General features: G+C 56.9%; 1 protein-coding gene across 3 annotated transcripts in view; it reads left to right on the top strand.

Annotated features, from left to right (window-relative positions):
* IQSEC1 (IQ motif and Sec7 domain ArfGEF 1) overlaps positions 1-22,230 on the top strand; it is a gene marked incomplete at both ends in the record, with an annotated part of 173,444 nt that overhangs the window by 68,231 nt on the left and 82,983 nt on the right. Inside the window, one exon of one of the 3 annotated variants that reach the window (XM_080718131.1) lies at positions 14,830-14,874. The exons of 1 other annotated variant lie outside the window; for it this stretch is intronic. Coding sequence is in view for 1 of the 2 variants with exons in the window: in XM_080718128.1 (XP_080574254.1) it covers positions 21,526-21,602 (77 nt within the window). Of the gene's footprint in view, positions 1-14,829; positions 14,875-21,525; positions 21,603-22,230 lie in introns of those variants that run through there. One more of the 3 variants, XM_080718128.1, reaches the window with a different exon arrangement.

Here is a 22,230-nt window from a genome sequence, read left to right as displayed (position 1 = left end):
GATTGACAAAATTTTTTGATAATATGGTTTTCCTAGACGTGTGTGGTGATACATACCTATAATTCCAGTACTAGGAAGGCCAGCCTCGGCTACGTAGCAAGACCCTGTTTCAAAACAACAACAAAAATTTTAAAAATAGGCCTGTGATTGTAGGGGGAATAGCTCAGAGATAGTCCCTGGGTTTAGTCCCCAGTACACACACACTGATTCTAGGTAAGCCTGCTGTAGGAATTGTGTGTGTGTGTGTGTGTGTGTGTGTGTGTGTGTGTGTGTGTGTGGCACTGGGGTATGAGCCCATGGGCATTCTACTTCTGAGCTATATCCACAACCCATTTTATTTTATTTTATTCTATTTTATTTTTTTGCAGACCTGGGGATGGAACCCAGGGGCATTCTACCTCTGAGCTACACCCCCAGCCCTATTTTTTATTCTTTATTTTGAAACCGGGTCTCACTGAGTTGCGGAGAGCCTCACTAAGTAGCCGAGGCTGGCCGCGAACCACGATCCTCTGGTCTCAGCCTCCCGAATGCCGGGATGACAAGTGTGTGCCATCACGCCCGGCTTTATTTTTATTTTGAAATAGGCTCTCGCCAGGTTGATGAGTCTCTCACTACTTGGCGAGGCTGTCCTTGAACCTGCAATCCACCTGTCTCAGCCTCCCAAAGTTCTGGGCTTACAGTTGTGCACCACCACAGCCGGCTACTTTATATTTTCTGTAGGCCATATATATAGAAAAAGCCGTGGAAGGCCGGGCGTGGTGGGCACGCTTGTAATCCCCGCGCTTGGGAGGCGGAGACAGGAGGATCGCGCAGGTTCGAAGCCAGCCGCGCGCGCTGGCTTAGGAGGCCCTGTTTCCAAACAAAAATGTAAAAATAGGTCTGGGAGTGTCGCCCGGAGGTAGAAGGACCTCCAGGAACCCCAGTACCACCAAAAAAAAAAAAGAAAAAAGAAAAGGCCGTGGAAGGTTAGGGTGAGGCAGGGGACTATCTTTTGCTGAAGGAGAGTAGATGTCTACGATGATTTGTGCAGGGCACATCTCCTGTCTTTGAAGCATCGGCTTCTGCCAAAAGGAAATTAAGATGCTGAGTGAGACCTGAGACTCCCGGATCTGAAAAGCAGATCGAAAGGGTCTGCACTCGCTTCTGTGCCCGAAGGCTCTGTGGCAGGCCTCGGGGCTCGGGCAGCAGCCGCGCCTCACCCTGCAGAGCCGTGGTCGCCAGCGCCAGCCTGCGCCTCATTCCCCCCTTTCCCCAGTGTGGCTGTGCACCCTCTTGGGGGCCAGATGGCCTCAAGTTGCAGAGCTTGCTGCTTAGCACTCTGTGGGAATGTGCCTGGCAGGCAGCAGCTTGGAATTTTCCAGGCACCACGAGAAGTTTCTGGAACCACCCTCCTAGGCAGCTAGCTGCGTTCTCCTGCTAGGAGCGGAGGGCCCTGCTGCTAGAAGCCCCAGGGAGTGAGCGGCTTTCTGTGCTGGGCTCCCACGGCGCCACCCGGTGCCCGGTGCCCAGCTGGCAGAGGCGGCTAGCTGGGTGGGCCTGGCCCTGCAGCCCTGACCAGGGAGTGTGCCCTCCCCGGGCCTGCCAAGCCCTTCCCGCCTCAGGTGACCAGAGAGGGAGAGAAAGAGGGAGGAAGAGGGAGAGAAAGAGGGAGAGAAAGAGGGACAGAACACCGGGCGTGGCGGCGCACGCTTGTCATCCCCGCGCTTGGGAGGCTGAGACAGGAGGATCGCGCAGGTTCGAGGCCAGCCTCAGCTACTTAGTGAGGCCCTCAGCAACTTAGTGAGACCTGTTGCAAAATTAAAAAAAAATAATAATAATAATAATGAAATGGGGCTGGAGGTCTAGCTCAGGATTCAATCCTCAATGCCACACACAGTAATAATAATAATGATGATGTTAATAATAATAGCATAGTTGGGTGTGGTGGTGCACGCCTCTAATTTCAGTACTTGGGAGTACTGAAAGTACTTCAGTACAGGAAGATCATGTGTTCGAGGCCAGCCTTGACAACTTAGCAAGGCCCTGCTTCAACATAAAAAATGAAATGGGGCCGGAGGTCTAGCTCAGAGGTAGAATGCTTCCTGAATTCAACCCCTAATACTCATACTAACAATTATAATAATAGCAGCAGCTGTATAGCCGGGTGTGGTGGCTCGTGCTTGCAATCCCAGTACTTGGGAGGCTGACACAGGAGGATCACAGGCTCGGGGCCAGCCTCAGCCACTTAGTGAGACACTCGGCGAGCTAGCAAAATCCAGTTTCAAATGAAAACAAGAATAGGGCTGGGGATGGAGCTCAGAGGTAGTGCATCCCCGCAACCAATCCTCAGCACCACCGAAAAATAACAATAAAATCACAGAATAACGTAGAAAAAAAGGTGCATGTCCGTCGGCAGGGGGAGCATGAGAAAAGCCAGGTGTGCAGATGGCTGTTCTGTGTGTGCCCAGGAGCACAGGAGGGAGGGATGCAGGAGCAGCTGTATCCAGGACTGCCTAGGTCTTCCCTTCTCAGCCCGTCTCCTCCTTTCTGAAACGGGACTGAGCTTTTGAAGAGCCCCCTCTCTGAGCGACGTGGGTTATGAAGAGCCCTTGTCCAGGCCCGCTGGGGCTGTGTTCCGATGTTGCTAAGCTCTCCGGCGTGGAGAGTAGGGAGCGGGCTCTGCCCTGTGTTAAGCCCCCAGCAATGCGAGTCACTCCTAGGAACCCCCGGCCGTTCCCCAGGTCGAGCCTCTGCTGTGCAATTGAGAGCCAGGCGCGCACCCTCTCTGAGCCTCCTTCTTCCACTGTGAGGGAAGGGCCCCGAGATGCAGAGACAGTCACGTCTGAGCTGAGAGAGTGGAAGAGGCCCTGGAGCAAACCCGACAGTTCATTCCTGCCCCCAGCCCTTGACACAGGTTTTTCCCTTCGGTCTGCAAGTCCCTCTCCTTCCTTATCCGGGCCTCGGCCCACCTTGGAGAGGCCTTCCGGGGTGCCCCCGCCCATCTAACATCTAAGGCACTGAATATCCTCTTCTCTCCACCCCCTCCCTCTCTCCCTCCTCCCTCTCTTCTTATTCGGTCCCATCCTATTACCATGCAAAATTATGTACTTGATTACGAGCTGATTTCCTGTCTCCTTTCAGCCCTAGAGAGCTGGAGGCTATGTATGCCGGGGTTAGCAGAGCTATGTGAACCCAGAGGCGCACCTGGCACCTGTGCCCAGCCCGGGCGGGACGTGGAAGGTCGAGGAAGCCAGCTGGGCCTGGGCCGGGGGCCCTCCAGCACTCCCTCCGGCACGGGGGGGTTCTGTTAGACAGCTGCCGTGCGCGTGCAGGAAGCCCTGGGGACCCCCGCGACAGAGCCCGTAGGATGCTTTTTTTCCAGGAGCACAGAGATGCCCAGGCGGCCAGCGGCTTGCCAAGGGCTCAGGAGGCCGAGCCAATCTTGGACTAGGCCGGCCTCCAGGGCTCCAGCTCCGTGCACTCGGTGGCACCGACATTTCGGTGCCCTGGAAAGCAGCGCCCTCCTTGCCGTCTCCTTGGGCGAGTGAATGCGTTTTAGCAACAGATTTTCAGGTTTTCAGTGAGGGGCCCGCGCGCCCTCCCGGGCGGGCGATGAGCGCTTCTGCGGCTAGAGCGCCGCGGGGCGGCGAGGACTGATGCTGCAGTTGCCATGGCGACAGGCGCCTTGGCGATTGGTCCAGCCCGGCCGCACTACGTTGCTCCTGGGGAGTCGGGGGGAGGCTCCTGCGCTCCCGCTCCTCCTTCGGCTGCAGCGAAAGCCAGCCGACGCGGACTGCCTGCCCCCCCCTCCCCGTCTCCCTTCTAATCCTTGCACCCCAGGAGGAGGTCCCAGGTAGCAAGGCAGACACCCCCGCCCAACCTGGAGACCATGGTGGCTGGACCCCTTGGCCGGCTCCGGGGCACCGCGTGAGCCCTGCGTGCCCAGGACCCCTCCGGAGCCCCGCTGCCACCACCCCTCCCTCTGCTCCTCCCTGGGTGAGCCCCGCTGCCACCCCCGGGGAATGTGACTCGCCCTCCTGTTTAATTTTATACCCTTCCACATCCCCGCTGAGCCTCCTCTACCCCGAGCATCTGCCAAAGAGGGAGAGAGAAGGGAGAAGCGCCGCGCCAGGCAGGATGGCTTGCCGAAGACGCTATTTGTGAGTAGATGCGGCAGGTTCCTGCCTGAGGGGCCCCCAGGGCTGGGTGAGGGGCGCCGTGGGGGAGGGCTGGCAGCTGCAGGCCCGGGCGCGATGGCCACCTGGGGCAGAGGTGTTTATTGGTGGTGAGGAGGAGGAGGAGAAGGAAAAGGGTATTAGTCAGCCAGCCTTTTGGACGGCCGGGATCCCATGGTTCTTGAGGGCAGGTGTCCCCGCCGCCATTCGCATAGAGTCCCCAGACCCGCCGCACTAGGGATTTTATTTGACTTTGGGGATAGCTCTCACCTAACGCAGTTTGGGAAAAGCCTTCCCTGGGGCCGTGCCTGATATGGCCGGGCGGAGGCTGTGTCCTCCAGGACAGGTAAAGGTCTAGCCCGCGACCCTGAGTTCTGCTAGAGCGTCCAGCCAGGTGTTGTGTGGGCCGGCGTGGCGGAGCGCCCGTCTGCTGGGCCTCGTGCCAGAGGCCGAGGCTGCGAGTCCACACGGGCGGTGACATCACGGGCCCCGGGTATTTATGGAAACCGAAGCCGTGCTCCGTGAAGCCGGGCTTCCCAGGGGGCAGTGGAATTCAGATGCCAGCTTCCGCCAGAGTTCTCTGGGGGCCCTGCGCTGTGCCGTTCCAGGGGGAGCCGGCAGGCTTGTGCCCCGCCAGACCCCAGGGCCAAGGGGTCCAAGGCCCAGTTTGGGGTCACCACCTCCCTGAGGTTACCTGCAGAGCCTGGGAGTTGAAAGTTTAGACGGATCTTCCTGGGCTGGGTTCAGCTCCGGGAACTAGGAGAGGGAGGCCGGGGGTGACATGTGGGGGTCACCTGCCTGGAGGGCACCCCAAGGCCTCCTCCCAAGGGGAAGGCCTGGGGGCCCCCACTGGACTGCAGAGCCCCCCCAGTGGAGGAGGGGCGGTGCTCCTGTGGCTTCTGGAGTGGAAAGGAGGTAAACAAACCTAAGGCTGTGTCAGCAGCCCCGTGAGCCGCCTGCCCTGCGCAGTAGCGCGGCAGCAGGAGGGCCCCGGGTTGGTCTTTGGGTACCAGCAGATGCCCCGGGGCTCTCTCCTTCCCGGTTCAGGGCCTGGCTGGCTTTTGAGAAAGAAACACAAATCCTGTCCCAGGAGGGATCATCTCTGGGCCCTCTGTCTTCTCCCTACCTCTACCTTTGCTTTGCCCAGGCCCAGAAGCTTGATGTCAGAGAAATTTTCCACTGGGGGGCGGGGGAGAATTTAACATCCCCGAGGGAGGGGCCGTTTCATCAAGACAAAACGTGCCAATCTGCATGGAGTGAGCCAGCCCAGCTACCTTCTCTCCCAGGCTCAGTAGCGCCATTATTACAAGGCCTGGTCTGGACAGACGTCATGAAGACTTTTATTTGAGGGTCGGGGAAACTGAGGCTCAGCTGCCTCCCCTCGACAAACGCGTACTAGTCTGGGGTGGGGAGTGCGGAGCTCAGGCTGTACGCTGGGACCATTGGAATAGTATTTCTTTAAAAAAAAAAAAAATCTAGCCAGACGTGGTGGCGCACACTTGTAATCCCAGTGCCTGGGAGGCTGAGACGGGAGGATCTGGGTTCACGGACAGCCTCGGCTATTTAGCGAGACCCGGTTTCAAAATAAAGAATAAAAAATGGGCTGAGGACTTAGCTCAAAGGTAGAGTGACCCTGGGTTCCATCACTAGTACTACAAAAAAAAATGAAATTGCCCTGGGTGTGACTAGCATCTGGGCCTGGGGGTCCGGAGAGGGTGTCAGCATCTGCTGGGTCTCCCAGCCGGGGCTGATGTCCGTCCAAGCACGCTGACGTTTCCAGTAGCGTCGTCGCTTAAGCCAATCCAGTGGTCTGCCAGGAGCGCCGTTTGTATGCCAGTCCCAACACTCTTCCTAAGAGGGGACAGAGGAGCTGCTGACTCGGTCTACCAGGGGCCCCGAAACCTTTGTGGGAATGAATGCACGGCCCCCGGCAGACTTGCTGGAGATGTGGACTGAGCTATGGGGAGAGGCTGGGCCTGGGGGGCACTGAGCTCTCGGGCTCTCGGCGTGTGGGCACCCCGACATCCATCCTTCTTCAACCTCAGAACACAGGGAGGTCAGACTAGAGCAAGCCAGGTCCCTGTTCTGCAAGGACTCAGAGACGTTACTTTCATTACTTTTGCTAGTCCTGGAGGTTGAACTCAGCAGCACCCTACCTCTGAGCCGCACCCCCCCAGCCCGATTTTATTTTTTCCCACTAAGTTGCGCTCTCACCTGCGATCCTCCTGTGTCCGCCTCCCGAGTCCCGGGATGGCAGGCGGGCACCACCACGATTGGCTGGCAGCGAAAATCCTGACGGTTAGCGGAATGATGGCCAACTTCAGAGTTGGCTTCAGAGCTCATGAGCCTCACTCCCCCACTCCCCGACTGCTATGCAAATGTCCTGTGCCTGATTCCATTTTACAGGCAGAGAGACTGAGGCTCAGAATAGAAAGGAAATCACTTCGAGCCATGAGGCTGTTTCCTGCCATATATATCTGGCCACTTCGTCCCTTCCCCAACGGGCCACATCTAAGCCCCGAGCAGATCCTGATTCCAAATAAAAAACCCAAATACGTCCGGCTGGAGGTATAGCTTGGAGGTAGAGCGCCCCTGGATTCAATCCCCAGCAACCCCCCCTAAAAAAAAAAAAAAGGATAATAGAAGTGGGAATTTTTTTTTTTTTGAGAAAAACTAGAAGCTTTATTTGCTAAGATCAGGAAGAAAGCAAGATGTCCCCCTAATGCTGGTTACTGCAGAAGTGGGAAATTTCTGAATGAAATGGGGGACCAGGAGGACCTCCAAGAATCGGCTCCTCTTTCTAACTGGCTAATAAACCCAAGGTCATCGCTGTACAGACAGCTTCATGAATACAGCCTTAATGAAGGCCGCTCCCCTGAGTAAGTACTCAGCACCCCCATCATGGGCACACGTGGCGGGGGGCCGGGGCGGGGGGCATCCTCCGGGCACGTCGCATCCTGGGCTCCGGGAAGGGGGCCGGCGTCTGGGCTTGGGCTCCCGTGCAGGTCCACGTAGAGTTTGCCGTCTTGACTCCTCAACACCGGCTCTTCGTCTTTTCGCTATTTGCTTTTCTTTGGCTGCCGGGGCCGTCCTGGCCCCTCTCTCTCTGAATGTCAAGTCTAAAGTGTCATCCCCGCGCTGGGGAGGCAGAGACGGGAGGATGGCGCAGGTTCGAAGCCAGCCGCGCGTGCTGGCTTAGGAGACCCTGTTTCCAAATAAAAATATAAAATAGGTCTGGGAGTGTAGCCCGGAGGTAGAAGGGCTTCCGGGAACCCCAGTACCACCAAAAAAAATAATAAAATAAAATAAAAAAATAAAGTGGGCCCGGAGGTAGATGGGCTTCCGGGAACCCCAGTACCACCAAAAAAAAAAATAAATAAATAAATAAAATAAAATAGATTAAAAAATAAAGTGGCAGACCCCTGCCCTGGCGTTCCCCCTCCCTCTCCCAGCTGGGATTCCCCACTGCCCTTGATTATCCTGATTGTCCGCGGGTTGTTCTGCTGAGCTGCTAGCGTGGCCGCTGTCCCAGGACAGGAACGTGGACATTTGTTACCAGCAATGCCTAGAATACGCACCAGGCGTGTACTCAGGAAACCCGTATCCACAAATGAATTGCGGATGGCCCTTTCGTGCCCTGGATACAGGGCTGAGTACAAAACTGGTTCTGAGCTGGGCGTGGTGGTACATGCCTGTCATCCTGGTACTTGGGAGGCTGAGACGGGAGGTTTGCAGGTTCAAGGCCAGCCTCAGCAACTTAGTGAAGGCCCCCTGCGACTTAATGAGACTCGGTTTCAAAAATGAAGACGGCCGGGCGTGGTGGCGCACGCTTGTCATCCCCGCGCTCGGGAGGCCGAGACAGGAGGATGGCGCGGGTTCAAGGCCAGCCTCAGCTACTTAGTGAGGCTCTCGGCAACTTAGTGAGACCCTGTTTCCAAATAAAATATAAGAAAGGTCTGGAAGTGTAGCCCGGAGGTAGAAAACCTCTGGGTTCAACCCCCTGTACCACCAAAAAAAGAAGAATCAAATAGGGTTGGGGGTAGCCGGGCGTGGTGGCACACAATTGTAATCCCAGGATTCAGGAGGCTGAGACGGGAGGATCACAGTTCAAAGACAGTTACTTAGTGAGGCTACTTAGTGAGGCCCTTTGCAACTCAGTGAGACCCTGTTTCAATCTAAAAGAATAAAAAATAGGGTTGGGGGTGTCGCTCGGTGGTAGAATGCCCCTGGGTTCCATCCCTAGTACCGAAAAGGAAAAAAAAGTTCCTGTCTCCTGGAGGTTGGGAGACAGATCAGTGCGGACTGCTGAGGACTGAGGCGTGCACAGCGTAGGGTGGGCGGAGGTTGGAGCCCGGATGGCAGGGGGAGGCAGGGCAGGGGACCCGCGGGAGGCCTGGCCGCCCCGCTGGGCCCTGGGGAGACTGGGGGGTGTGGGGGGGCGCGGGCAGGGCCCTGGCTGGGAAGCTGGGGTACAGGTTGCCTGCAGCCTGCGATGGCCGCTCCTGAGAACACCCAGCGTCTCAGCTCGGTCCATGCCCTGGCGTGGAAAAGGACCTTGGCTGCAGCCACTGCCGGCCTCAGGCTCTCTTCTGGCCTCTACTCCTGAGGGAGGCCTGGCATGGGTGGGCATCCAGCACCTGGATAAGGGTCTCAGAATGTCTACCCGGGCACACGCTCTTCCTCAGCTCAGGAGCCCTCTACCACTCAGCTCTACCCTCCGCCTTTCTTATTTTTTAATTCGGAGACGGGTTGTTTAGTTAGTTGTTAGTTTTTGCGGGGCTGGATGTGGAACCCAGGGGCATTCGACCTCCGAGCTACACCCCCTGCCCTATTTTTTATTCTTTATTCTTTATTTATTTATTTATTTATTTATTTATTTCGGAACTGGGCGTGGAACCCAGGGGCAGTGTACCTCCGAGCTATATCCCCAGCCTTATTTTTTAGTATATATATTTTTGAATTTTATTTTTGAAATAGGGTCACTGTGAGTTGCGAAGGGCCTCGCTAAGTAGCTGAGGCTGGCCGGGAACCGCCTCCAGGTTATTTCTAAATTGTCTAGGCTGGCCTCACATCTGTGGTCCTCCTGCCTCAGCCTCCCAAGGAGGCTGAGATGATTAGTGTGCACGTCCACACCCAGCTCCCGGCCCTCGCTTGAAGTGTCTAGCTGTTAGGCGGGGTCTCGGGGTGCGGGAGGGGTCCGGAGGCCCTGGGGAGGGGCGGGCGCCCCGAGGCCTGGCGGGCGGCTGGGCTGAAGTGGCCACTTCTGCCGCCTGTCCTGCGCTTACAGACTCTGTCTGATGATGGTCGAGGCCCAGCACTTGGTGCCCGGGAACCAGACCCGTTTTTTCCCGCCCAGCAGAGCCCTGAGTATTTGTTGCGGGTGCTAAGTACCTGTGGGTCTGGGGGCTCCAGCTTGCCCCTTCCCGGCTTTACCTGCAAGCCTGCCTCCGGGACGCCCGGACGCCCTGTGTCCCGCTCTGGGGCATCTTCCCTGATCTTGGCCCGAATCGTGGCTTGTGGTTCCTGGGATAAGCTCGGGAGCTGGCGGCAGAGGAGCCCGGGCTGCTGGGCGCCGCCTTGGGTGCCCTGAGCCCGTGTCTGCCCGGCGGCACCCGCGGGGTCAGGACCCCCCCCCGATTGCTTCCTTGCGGGGTCAGGACCCCCGATTGCTTCCTTGTGGGGTCAGGACCCCATTGCTTCCTTGCCTCAGGCTAGCTACCCCCGCATCAAGTTGATGTGCGAGGCCCACCTTCCCTCGGGAGCCGAGGCTCCAGAGAAGACACAGAGTACACGGGCCTATACCCCTGCGCCCCCCACACACACGGAGAAGGAAAGAAAGAAAGGAAAAAGAAAGAAGGAAGGAAAGAAAGAAAGAAAGAAAGAAAGAAAGAAAGAAAGAAAGAAAGAAAGAAAGGAAGGAAGGCTGAGGACAGTGCCCAGGGAGTCCGGCTCCAGCCCGGGCCCGGGCTGCCATGGGAAGGCTCGTGGGACCCCAGGGCACTTAGCTCCAGGTGCCTGGGGGTAACTGAGGCCCCTGCCATCTGCCGTGGGGAGCAGACACGGGAACAGAGCGTGCTGGTAATGCATCTTGCATCCCTGAAATAGGAGCCCCATACGGGCTCCTGGCAGGCTCCCCCCTCTCCTGCCGGGGCGGGTGGGGTTACAGCCGGGCACGCCCCACCCGGAGCTGCAGGCCGGGCTCCCTTGCCCAACGGAGAGGCCCTAAAATAAAAATAAACTATATTGTAAGGCTGAGACGGGAGGATCGCGGTTCGCGGACAGCCTCAGCTGCTTAGTGAGGCGCTCTGCAACTCAGTGAGACCCTGTTTCAAAATAAAGAATTAAAGCCAGGCGTGGCGGCGCACGCTTGTCATCCCCGCCCTTGGGAGGCCGAGACACGAGGATCGCGCAGGTTCGAGGCCAGCCTCAGCTACTCAGTGAGGCCCTCGGCAACTCAGTGAGACCCTGTTTCCAAATAAAGTATAAAATAGGTCTGGGAGTATAACCCGGAGGTAGAAAAGCCCCTGGGTTCCACCCCCAATTACCACCAAAAATAAGTAAAAATAAACAATTTTTAAAAATAGAGCTGGGAGTGTAGCTTGGAGGTCGAATGCCCCTGGGTTCCATCCCCAGTACTGCAAAAAAAAAAAAAAAAAAAAAAAACTAAACTAAATTGTAAAAGACGCATGTATTGCTGGCTTTGGGGTAAGTTGGGCTGTTTTCTGAACACCCCCAGGGACACCAGAGCCCCTGGAAGGAATGTTTGCGTCAGTGACTCATCCGCCCTGCGGCTGGGCGGGTCTAGAATGTTCTGTGGTTGGAGGTCTGCAGCCAGGGATGATTGTGGGCAGAGACAGAACACCATGGCCCAGATCGGAAGCGGGGCACATCTCTGAGGAGCCTGGGGAAGGTCTCAGCCTCCGGAGCCTCAGTTTACCCATCCGTGAGAGGGGTCAAGAAGCCCAGGCTAAGCCAGGCGTCCTGGTACGTGACTGTCATCCCTGTACTTGGGAGGCTGAGACGGGAGGATCGCAGGTTCAAGGCCAGCCTCGCCTACTAGCCAGGCTCTCCAAAACCCAGTGAGATGAAAAATAAAAAATTGGACTGGGAGTATAGCTTGGAGGTAGAATGTTTCTAGGTTCAATCCCCAGTACCAAAAAATAAAATAAAATAAAGCCGGGCATGTTGGCACAGGCGTGTAATCCCAGCATTCAGGAGGCAGAGACTGGAGGATCGCGGTTCGCGGACAGCCTCAGCTACTTAGCGAGGCCCCCCGCAACTCAGTGGGACCCTGTTTCGAAAACTAAAAAGAGAGCCGGGTGTGGCGGCGCGCGCCCGTCATCCCAGTATTTGGGAGACCGAGACAGGAGGATTACAGGTTCGAGGACAGCCTCGGCAATTTAGTGAAACTCTCAGCAACCTAGTGAGACCCTGTTTTTAAAATTTATTATTATTATTATTATTATTATTATTATTATTATTTTGGTGGTACTGGGGGTGGAACCCAGAGGCTTTCTACCTCCGGGCTATACTCCCAGACCTTTTTTATATTTTATTTGGAAACAGGGTCTCACTAAGTTGCCGAGAGCCTCGCTAAGTAGCCGAGGCTGGCTTCGAACCAGCGCGATCCTCCTGTCTTAGCCTCCCGAGCGCGGGGATGACGAGCGTGCGCCGCCACGCCCGGCTTAGAGACCCTGTTTTAAAACACACACACAAAAAAAACAAAAGATAAAAGGAAGTCACTGGGTTCATTCCCTAGTACCACAAAAATAGATCTGGGGATGGAGCTCAGTAGTAAAGTGACCCCTGGGTTCCATCCCCATTACTGAAAAAAAAATTAAATTAAATGGATAAGTCTGAGCCAGGCGGCACACGGTTGTAATCCCAGTACTTGGGAGGCTGAAGAAAGAGGATCTCAGGTTCTCAGCTAATTAGTGAAGCCCTCTGCAAAGTAGTGAGACCCTGTTTCAAAATAAAGAATAGAAATAGGGCTGAGAGTGTTAATCGGAGGTAGAATGCCCCCGGGTTCAACTTTGAGACCCTGTTTCAAAATAAAGAATAGAAAATAGGGCTGGCGGTGTAGCTTGGAGGTAGAATGCCCCCGGGTTCAACTCTCATTACTGGGAAAAAAAAAACAAAAAAAAAAACCAGAAGTAAGCAATTCATGAGTTTAAATACCTTTTTATTCCCGTGTAGCATTATGATGGCTTCGTTATTATTATTTGTTTTTGACAAATAGTAATATTATATAAATATAAAAATAATAACATAAATTAAATATAAAAATCATAGCATAACAAATAATAAAAAATAACATATTATTTGTTATCATGGCCTTGAGTGCGTGCGGATGGTAAACCTGGACTGGGGGCTCCGTCCAGCAGTTGACTCTATCTGAATGTTCTAGACCGTTCCACCGCCCCACCCCGGCACATCTGTGCCTGTCTCTTACTATGACTATCAATTAATCACTTTCCTGGTCCGGGAGAGTAGAGAAACAGTACCTCTTGTGCTCAGTACTGCAGCGCTCGCGGGCGGCCCTGGGGTGCTGGGGCGTGGGGTCCCTCCGCTGCCACCCCGAGGTCCCACAGGTTGGAAAAATGACTTTATTCTCAAAGTGCTGTGCGGTGCTCGCCCCGGCCCCAGACGACTACTAACCCTCCTGTAGACCTCGTGGTGTAGACGGGGACCCAGACATGAATGAAGCCGGGATGGTCCATGTCCCAGCCCGGGCCTCGCCTTCCCCTTATAGCCATTTTTTCCAGGCTGGGACTGAGCTCTGGGCAGGGCGACCGCCTGGCGGGGTAGAGGGGCGTGGAGGCCGGTGGGGGACACTGTGTCCTCCAGGCCAGAGGGCAGGGCGTCTGGAGCCAGGGCCAAGAGCCGGCGAACAGAAGCCTTCTGTGTTCTTCTGAATGGAGGCCTCAGGGCGGGGTACCGTGTGTGTGTGTGTGTGTGTGTGTGTGTGTGTGTGTGTGTGTACACAAATGGTTCTGAGGATTGGACCCGGGGCATCCTACCTCCAAGACACACCCCCAATCTTGTTTTGTTATTGTTTTGAAGCAGGGTCTCACTAATGAATGGTTGGAAATAGAGTTAGGGTGTTTAGGAGGGAGGTAGAAACACCGGGTTATCAGAGGCCGCTGCTTTATTTGGACCCAACCCGGCTCCCTCTGGGGAGTCAGCCGGCCGTGGGGGAAGGGACCGAGGGGCCACGCAGAGTCCTGATTGGCCGGCTGAGTCACGTGGCGGATCAGAAGTGCCCATGTTTCATAGGCACGCCGACTGTCTCGCGACATCTGGAGTCTCGTGATCTCAAGTATGTCTCACGGCACCTGGAGTCTCGAGATGTCTCTGCCCCCAGGGTTCCCCCTCCGGCTCCCGTCATGAGATCGTGTGCGGGAGGGGAGGGACCCGACTTATCAACTAAGTTGCCGAGGCTGCCTTCGAACCCGCCGTCCTCCTGCCTCAGTCTCCCAGGCTCTGTTGGGGTCACGTTTTAGCCCCGCGGAGGATCGCGCAGGTTCGAAGCCAGCCTCAGCTACTTAGTGAGGCCCTCCGCAACTTAGTGAGGCCCTGTTTCCAAATAAAGAATAAAAAAAAAAAAATAGGGCAGGGGGTTTAGCTCGGAGGTCGAATGCCCCTGGGTTCCATCCCCAGGATGGCAAAAAAAAATAAAAAAAAAAAAATTTAAGAAAGAATGAGATGTACTTTAAGGGTTAGATGCCCCCGAATTCCATTCTTAGTACAAAAACACACACACACACACACACACACACACACACACACACACACTGCCACAGGCACACATTGAGAGAGAGACCCGTCTGGAAATCAGCCCCAAATAGTTGCTCAGCTGTGTCCCAGAGAGCTGGAGGGCGATGGTGTGTTCTCCTTGTGTCGAGCTGTGGTTTTACAAAGTTGTGGCCATGACTCAACTCTTTATTTAATAAGAGGGAGGGGAAATGCTGCAGGGAGGGACCCACGGCCTTCCTGCATCCCCTCTGGGATCCGAGGAAAATTCCATAAATAAGCCCTTGCCTCCCTCTTGGGAACACTTCACCCTAAGCCCAGGCTTGGCCCACAAACGCTCTCTCTTTGAAACTCCAAGGAGGAGGCTTTTTGCAGGGGTGCACACACCCCCAGCCCCCAGAACCTCCTCTTTTTTTTTTTTATAGTACTGGGGATTGAACCCAGGGATATTCTACCTTTGAGCCCCACCCCCAGCCCTTTGTATTTTTTTTATGTTGAAACAGGATCTTGCTAAATCGTTGAGGCTGGCCTCCGACCTGTGAGCCTCCAGTCTCAGCCTCCCAAGTACCAGGGTTCCAGGTGTGTGCCAGGACACGCGGCTTTTGCCCTTCTCCTTGGTGGACAGCACCCCAGACTTGCTCGGCACCCTCATGCTGGGCCTCTCTCTACCTTACTGAGCCCTGCTGCCCCCGGGGTGGGGGGGTTCTCACCAAGACATGGCGGAGCGGGTGTGGTGCGGAGGGCCCCTGGCAGCCAATCCCCCGGCCTCTCTTCCTGGCCTCCTGCGAGTGGAGTTAAGGCTCATGGTTTCCTGCAGGGGGTGCTCGGCTCCCGGGGCATCCCGGGACCCCGGAGGAGCTGGGCTGGCAAGGTCCCCGGGGCTTGAGGGGCCATCGGTAACCCTGTTTGCTTTTGCACCCAGAAGCTCCCTGGAGACCGGAAGCAGCCTGTCCACTGACCGCTACAGGTGCGCGTCACCTCCTCTCTCACCCACCCAGGGACTGACCGCTTAGGCCCCCGCTTCCTGTCTGCACCCCAAGGCCCCCCCAGGGAGCCACGGGGGAGGCGGACACTGCTGTCCATCGCCCAGGCTTCCCCAAAGACCAGAGGTACTGCTGGTATGTCCCCTGAGAAGAGTACAGCTCAAACTGGTTACCCCGAAAATCGGAGCTCAGCAGCGTTGCCCCCAAGACCAGGGATCAGCTCAATGTCCCCCCAAGGATCCTCAAATCAAGATTAGCCAAAGCTACCCCAAGACTAGAGATCAACCATAGGACCCCCTAGATCAGAGATCAAAGATCCCCCAAGAACAAGGATCAGCCAAACGTCCCTGAGACCAGGGATCAGCCATCATCCCACACCAGGGATCAGCCATACGTCCCCAAACCAGGGGCCGGCCGAAGGTCCCCCATGACAGGGACCAGCCAGATCGCAAACCAGTGACCAGCCGAACACCCAGACCAGGGAACAGGCAAACGTCCCCGAGACAAGGGACCAGCCAAACACCCTACATGTAAGAGACCAGTTAAATATTTCCCAAGACCAGGACCATCCTAAGGTTCCCCAAGACCGGGGAAGAACAGAGACCACCAAACATTCCCAAAAAAAGAGAGCAGCAATAGATCCCCCCAGACCACGGACCAGCCAAACATCCACCAAAAACAGGGACCAGCCAAACATCCCCCATGAACAATGACCAGGGATCAGCCAGACATCCCCAAGAACAGAGACCAACAAAATATCCCCCAAGACCAGGGACCATCAAAATGTACCCCATGAATAGAGACCAGCCAAACATCCCAAATGAACAGAGACCAGCCAAACATCCCCAAAGACCAGGGACCATCCAAACGTTCCCCAAGAACAGGGAATAGCAAAATATTCCCCAAGAATAGAGACCAACCAAATGTCCCCCATAAACAAAGACCAGCCAAAGATCCCCCAAGAACAGAGACCAGCCAAACATCCTCCATAAACAAAGGCCATCCAAACTTCCCCCAAGTACAGAGACGAGCAAAATAGCCCCCAAGACCAGGGACCATCCAAACGTCCCCCAAGAACAGGGACCAGCAAAATATCCCCCATGATCAGAGAGCAGCAAAATATCCACAAATAACAGGGACTTGACAAACATCCCCAAAGTCCAGAGACCAGCCAAACATCCCGCAAGACCAAATGCCAGAAAATATCCCCCCAAAACAGAGACCAGCAACATATCCCCCAATAAAAAGGACCTGCCAAACATCCCCCAACAACAGTGACCAGCCAAACATCCCCCAAGACCGGAGACCAGCCAAATATCCTCCAAGACCAGGGACCATCCAAACGTCCCCCAAGACAAGGGACCAGCAAAACATCCCCCAAAAACAGAGACAAGCAAAACACCCCCAAAGACCAGGGACCATCCAAACGTCCCCCAAGAACAGGGAATAGCAAAACATTCCCCAAGAATAGAGACCAACCAAATGTCCCCCATAAACAAAGACCAGCCAAACATCCCCCAAGAACAGGGACCAGCAAAACATCCCCCAAAAACAGAGACCAGCCAAACATCCCCCATAAAGAAAGACCAGCAAAACGTCCTCCAAGAGCAGAGACCATGCAAACGTACCCCAAGAGCAGAGACCAACCAAATGTCCCCCAAGAACAGAGACCAGCGAAACGTTCCCCAAGAACAGGGAATAGCAAAACATTCCCCAAGATAAGAGACCAACCAAATATCCCCCATAAACAGGGACCAGCCAAAGATCCCCCAAGACCGGAGACCATCCAAACGTCCCCCAAGATCAGGGATCAGCAAAACATCCCCCCAAAACAGAGACCAGCCAAACATCCCCCAAGACCAAGGAACATCCAAATATTCCCCAAGAACAAGGGCAGCCAAATATCCCCCAGTACCAAGGACCTGCCAGACCTTCCCCAAGAACAGGGACCAGCAAAATATCCTCCAAGATCAGGGACCATCCAAACGTCCCCCAAGAACAGGGAATAACAAAACATTCCCCATGAACAGAGACCAGCAAAACATCCCCAAAGACCAGGGACCATCCAAATGTCCCCCAAGACATAGGACCAGCCAAACGTCCCCCATGAACAGAGACCAGCAAAACATCCCCAAAGACCAGGGACCATCTAGACATCCCCCCAAAACAGAGACCAGTTAAATATTCCCCAAGACCAGGGACCACCCAAACATCCCCCAAGACCGGAGACCAGCCAAATATCCCCCAAGACCAGTGACCAGACATTCGTCCCCCAAGACCAGGGTCCAGCCAAACATCCCAGACCAGGGACCAGCCACACATCCCCCAAACCAGGGACCAGCCAAATATCTCCAAGACCAAGGACCAGACAAACGTCTTCCAGACCAGGGACCAGCCAATTGTCCCCCAACCAGGGACCAGCCAAATGTCTCCCAGGCCCGTGTCCAGCCAAACGTCCCCCAAGACCAGGGCCGCAGCAATGGCCCCCTGAGGATTAGCTACGCTAATGGCTGCTCTGAGATCTGAGGCCGCCCGCCCGGGTCCCCCAGGACCAGCCCCTGCAGCCGGCGGTTCCCATGACAACCAGGGGAGCTGCCAGGGCTCCTATTGGTCCACAGCCTGCATCTGGTGGAATGCGGGATGCTGATGGTCGGTCTCCACCGGGCGTGTGTGTGTGTGTGTGTGTGTGTGTGTGTGTGTGTGTTTGGGATCATGAAGTTGCCCACACGCAGCATTCTCTGTTTTTACCAGAAGGGATTGGACACGGGAAGCGGGGCCGAGTCGCGGGTTTCGAGGTGAACTGCAGAGCGGGGTGCGTCTGTGGTGTGTGGCAGAAATGGCTAGAAGCTGACCTGCCCCCTGTTTGGGGGGTGGGAGATGAGTCTCTAAGGCCAGGGGCGGCCTGAAGGTGGGAGGAGGTGCGGCAGGAGCTTGGCTCTGGACCAAGCCCAAAAGCAGACCCCGGGTGGTCAGCCCCGGGCCTGGGGACGCCGAGCGGGCCCGGACCCGGTGTTGGGTCCTGGGTGAAGCTGTCACATCCGCCAGCTCCGCTCAGGGGCCATCAGGACAGGGCCAGGGATGCGAGCTGGGCGGACCCCAGGACGTGCTCCTGGAGGCCCGGGAGCCGGGTCCCACGCATATTATACACACACTCCTGCGCTTTGCTGCAATGCCCAGTACAACAATAACCACAGGTTATTTGTGCGTGTGTGTGTGTAGTACTGGGGATGGAATCCAGGGGCATTCTACCGCCAAGTGACACCCCCAGCCCTATTTTTTATTTATTTATTTATTTTTTTGGTGGTACTGGGGTTCCTGGAAGCCCTTCTACCTCCGGGCTACACTCCCAGACCTATTTTATATTATTTTATTTTTATTTATTTATTTTTATTTATTTATTTTTTTGGTGGTCCTGGGGTTCCTGGAAGCCCTTCTACCTCCGGGCTACACTCCCAGACCTATTTTATATTATTTTATTTTTATTTATTTATTTATTTTGGTGGTACTGGGGTTCCTGGAAGCCCTTCTATCTCCGGGCTACACTCCCAGACCTATTTTTACATTTTTATATGGAAACAGGGTCTCCTAAGCCAGCGAGGCTGGCTTCGAACCTGCGCCATCCTCCTGTCTCCGCCTCCCAAGCGCGGAGATGACAAGCGCGCGCCCACCGCGCCCGGCTTATTTTTTATTCTTTATTTGGAAACAGGGTCTCACTGAGTTGCAAAGGGCCTCACTAAGTGGCTGAGACTGGCCTCGAGCCATGATCCTCCTTTCTCAGCCTCCCGGATGCTGGGATGTCAGGCGCGCCCCACCAGGCCCGGCAATAACAGCAGTTTTGTTCAGTGAGAACAAACCCAGCTCGCAGCACCCATGAGGCGGGACTCTTCTGGGCCCGCGTGGCTGGCAGCCGGAGGCTCCCCGGGCATCTGCCAGCCGGACAGTCAGGCGCCCTGCTGGGGCCAGGCTCAGAGCGCTCTGGAAGGAGGGGAGGAGCGGGGGCTTTTAGTCCCAGGCTGGGCAGGGGCCACGCTTGACTTGGAAGCCCAAGAAGCAGCCCTTCTCTCCCCTAGAGGAAGGAGCTGGGGTCCAAGCGGAGACCCCTGTATCTCCTGAAACCTGCCCTGTCCCCTAATTTACCAGCAGTTAACAGTCCCAGTGTGTTAACAGTCCCAGCATCTTTGCGGAGAAGAAACTGGTTGTAACTATAATGTGTCTGGTGGCGCTAGGTCTCTGAAGAAAAATACGTTGGGAATCGGAGTGTTGGAAGCCAGGGCCTGAGCGCTAGGGAGGGGCCAGAGCATACGGCGGCCCTGGCACCCACAGCCAGTGCAAAGGCCCGGGGGTAGAGCACGCTCCCTCCGTGCGTTTGTTTCTGGGACAGCAAAGAGACCGGTGCTAAGTAGGATCAGCCCCCCGGCTCTGCCATCTCGCTGAGACCTGGATCCTCCTTGGGGACCCAGAGATAGCTCATGGCTCCCAGTTCGCAGGCGAGGCTCACTGAGTTCCAGCACCCACAAGGGACCCTGAAGCTGGAGGAGGGCCTGGACCCAGGCAGGGCCCCACTTCCCGCCTGGCGCCTCGCCAGGCCTCTGTGCAGCCCAGGCGCGCTGGCTAGGCAGGGTGGCCAGCCCCGGCCCCGCCCCCGGGGCTTTTGAAGCCGGAGCCTGGGAATTCAGAATCAATGGTCCAGCCAGTAATTGCTGCCTTTCAAAGGCACAGCCGGCTTCCTCTGCCAGGGGCGTGAGAGGGGCTCTAATGGCCTCGTCCCAGGGAGAGGGGCGGCTGGGAGCTACCTTGGCAGACGGGCAGATGGCCAGCGTTGCCGCCTTCCCGGCCCACCCCAGTTATCAGGTCGGGCATTCTGCATCCGGCGAGGCCCACCCTGATGATGCCCCGGTGCCCCTGCCGGCCCCACAGCCTCCATTTTTGCAGCAGGGGGGCCAGGCAGGGCCATTTCTCCATCCCTGCCGCCCCAGGACAAGCCGGTTCCCGGAAGGTCACCCAGGAAGGGCCGAGGGTCTTTGGGTTGGGGGCGGAGTCCTGGGCGCTAAGCTGTTCAGAGGCCCTGGGTGTGGTGGTGCAAGCCACTATGGTGAGGCTCAGCCAGGAGGGTCAGCGATTAGAGGCTAGCCTCAGCCTCAGCCATTTGGCGAGACCTTGTTTCAAAAATTAAAAAAAAAAAAAAAAAATCCGGGCGTGGCGGCGCACGCCTGTCATCCCCGCGCTTGGGAGGCCGAGACAGGAGGATCGCGCAGGTTCAGAGCCGGCCTCAGCCTCTGAGCGAGGCTCTCGGCAGCTCAGTGAGACCCTGTTTCCAAATAAAGTATAAAATAGGTCTGGGAGTATAGCCTGGAGGTAGAAAAGCCCCTGGGTTCCACCCCAAGTACCACCAAATAAATAAATAAATAATAAATAAATAAATAAAAAGATTCTCTGGCGCAGCAGCTGCAGCCAGCCCAAGGAGGGATGCGGTCTCTGGCCCAGAGATGCCCTTTGCTGAGGGGGAGCCGGGTCCTGCCGGGAGCACAGGCGGCCCTTGGGAACACCCGGGGGGCTTTAGCGGGGACGCCAGAGAAGGGCCCCAGGAGGAGTCGAGGTCCAATCGAAGGACCCCTGGCAGAGGGCCTGAAGAGCGTGATGGGTTTGAGCAGGTGAAGAGTGTGTGTGCGCGCGTGCGTGCGTGCGCGTGCGTGTGTGTGTGAGTAGGGATGGAACCAGGGGTGTCCTCCTTGTCCTACCTCTGAGATACAACCCCAAACCCCCCCCTTTTTCCCCCAAACTAGTGATGGAGCCCAGGGGCATCCGCCTCCGAGCTACACCCTCGGCCCTAGTTTTTTATTCTTTATTTTGAAAGAGAGTTTGTTTCAGTAAGTTGCACAGAGCCTCACCCAGCGAGGCCGAGACTGTCCTGCGATCCTCCTGTCTCAGCCTCCCAAGTACCAGGATTATAGACTGCCAGCGTGGCCGTGGGCGTGGGGGGTCCGGTGGTCAGCAGAGCGGCGGTCACAGTGTCCCGCTCCCCGAGGCCCCTGAGCTGGCATGGGCCCCGTGCCCAGGCCCTCCCTCCCTCTTTGCTGATGGATGTCCCCTCCGGGCAGCCAATGAGCGGGCGCGAGCTGCGGTCCCCGCGGGTTCCCTGTTAGATTTTATCAATGCGTTCCCGTCGCCAGGGCAACGGCTTCAGAGGCCCTGTCAGTTTTCCTAGGCTTCCCTTTGGAGCCACCGCCACCGCCAGCCCCACGCGGCTGCTGCCCGCCAAACCCAGCTTGCTAGGCAGAAGGGAGCCCCGGCCCCTCCCGACCCGCTCCCCCTGGGGTCGAGGCCGCTGGGGGCCAGGGCCAGCTCGGGGCCGGGGATCCGGCTGTGGAAAGGTTTGGAGCTGCCCCCCAGGAACTCTCGCATCCGGAGCCCCCCGGGAGGATGGGCCGGGGGGCCCCGCCGCCGCACCCCGCCAGCGCTGCCTGGGCTTGCCCCGGGCACCCCCAGGGGAGCCCCCAGAAACTCCAGAGACTGCAGCAGCTCGGGTGAGCGCGCAGCGGGTTTTGTGTCCTGCCCTTTGTGCGCTGAGCCGCACCTGCAAGCGGGCCCGGGACCAGCCAGCAGCCCCAGCCTGTCCGCGGGGAGCCCAGGCCGCCATGCTCAGGTTCAAGGCCCTCTGCCTGGATTACTGGCAGTTCCTGTGCCTGCAGCCCCTGCACGGGGCCTACAAGAGGTAAGCGGTGCTCCCGGGAGCACCTCGGCCGCCGGAGGAGGAGGCGGGGGACCCCAGGGGAAGTCTGCCCCGCCGCAAGGCCCCTTGCTGTCCTGGCCAGGAATGGCGGTGGCTCTCGGCCACCCGATTCGGCGGCACGCTCTTTTCTCTCTGGTCCCCACGCGGGTCGGGGTTCTGCAGAGACAGCTCCCCCCGGGGCTCTCCGGGACCAAGTTATGTGAGTGTTCCTGGCAGCTCTGGGGCCCCGCCTGCCCACAAGCAGGCTCTCCGGCCCATCTGTGCGTGGCACGGCCCCCTCTGCCCGCCTGGGCTCCCGGGCCAAGTAGACTCCACGGCCTCCACCCCGAGTCGGGCAGGAGAGGAGCCAGACGCTGGACGTCGGGGGGAAGGCGCGAGTTCGGGGCGCTCGGCTCGCCGTGTGGCCTCTGGGAACCCCAGCTTGCTGTCTTTAAAGATTTGAACTTGGCGGCCTGGTAGATGGCGGTGGTGATGATGACGGCGGTGTGCGTGTGTGTGTCTGTGTGCACAGCTTGGTCAAGAAATGCCTGCAACCGGTCCTGCAGGGAGGGACCCCGCAGCCGCCGCCACCGATGCCTTTCCTGGCATGGCCTGAGAGAGTTGGAGGAGG

Source organism: Muscardinus avellanarius (assembly GCF_963383645.1).
Source record: "Muscardinus avellanarius genome assembly, chromosome: 22".
Taxonomy (NCBI): Eukaryota; Metazoa; Chordata; class Mammalia; order Rodentia; family Gliridae; genus Muscardinus; species Muscardinus avellanarius.
The sequence above is the reverse complement of the archived record's forward strand: the minus strand, read 5'-3'. Positions and strand labels throughout refer to the sequence as shown.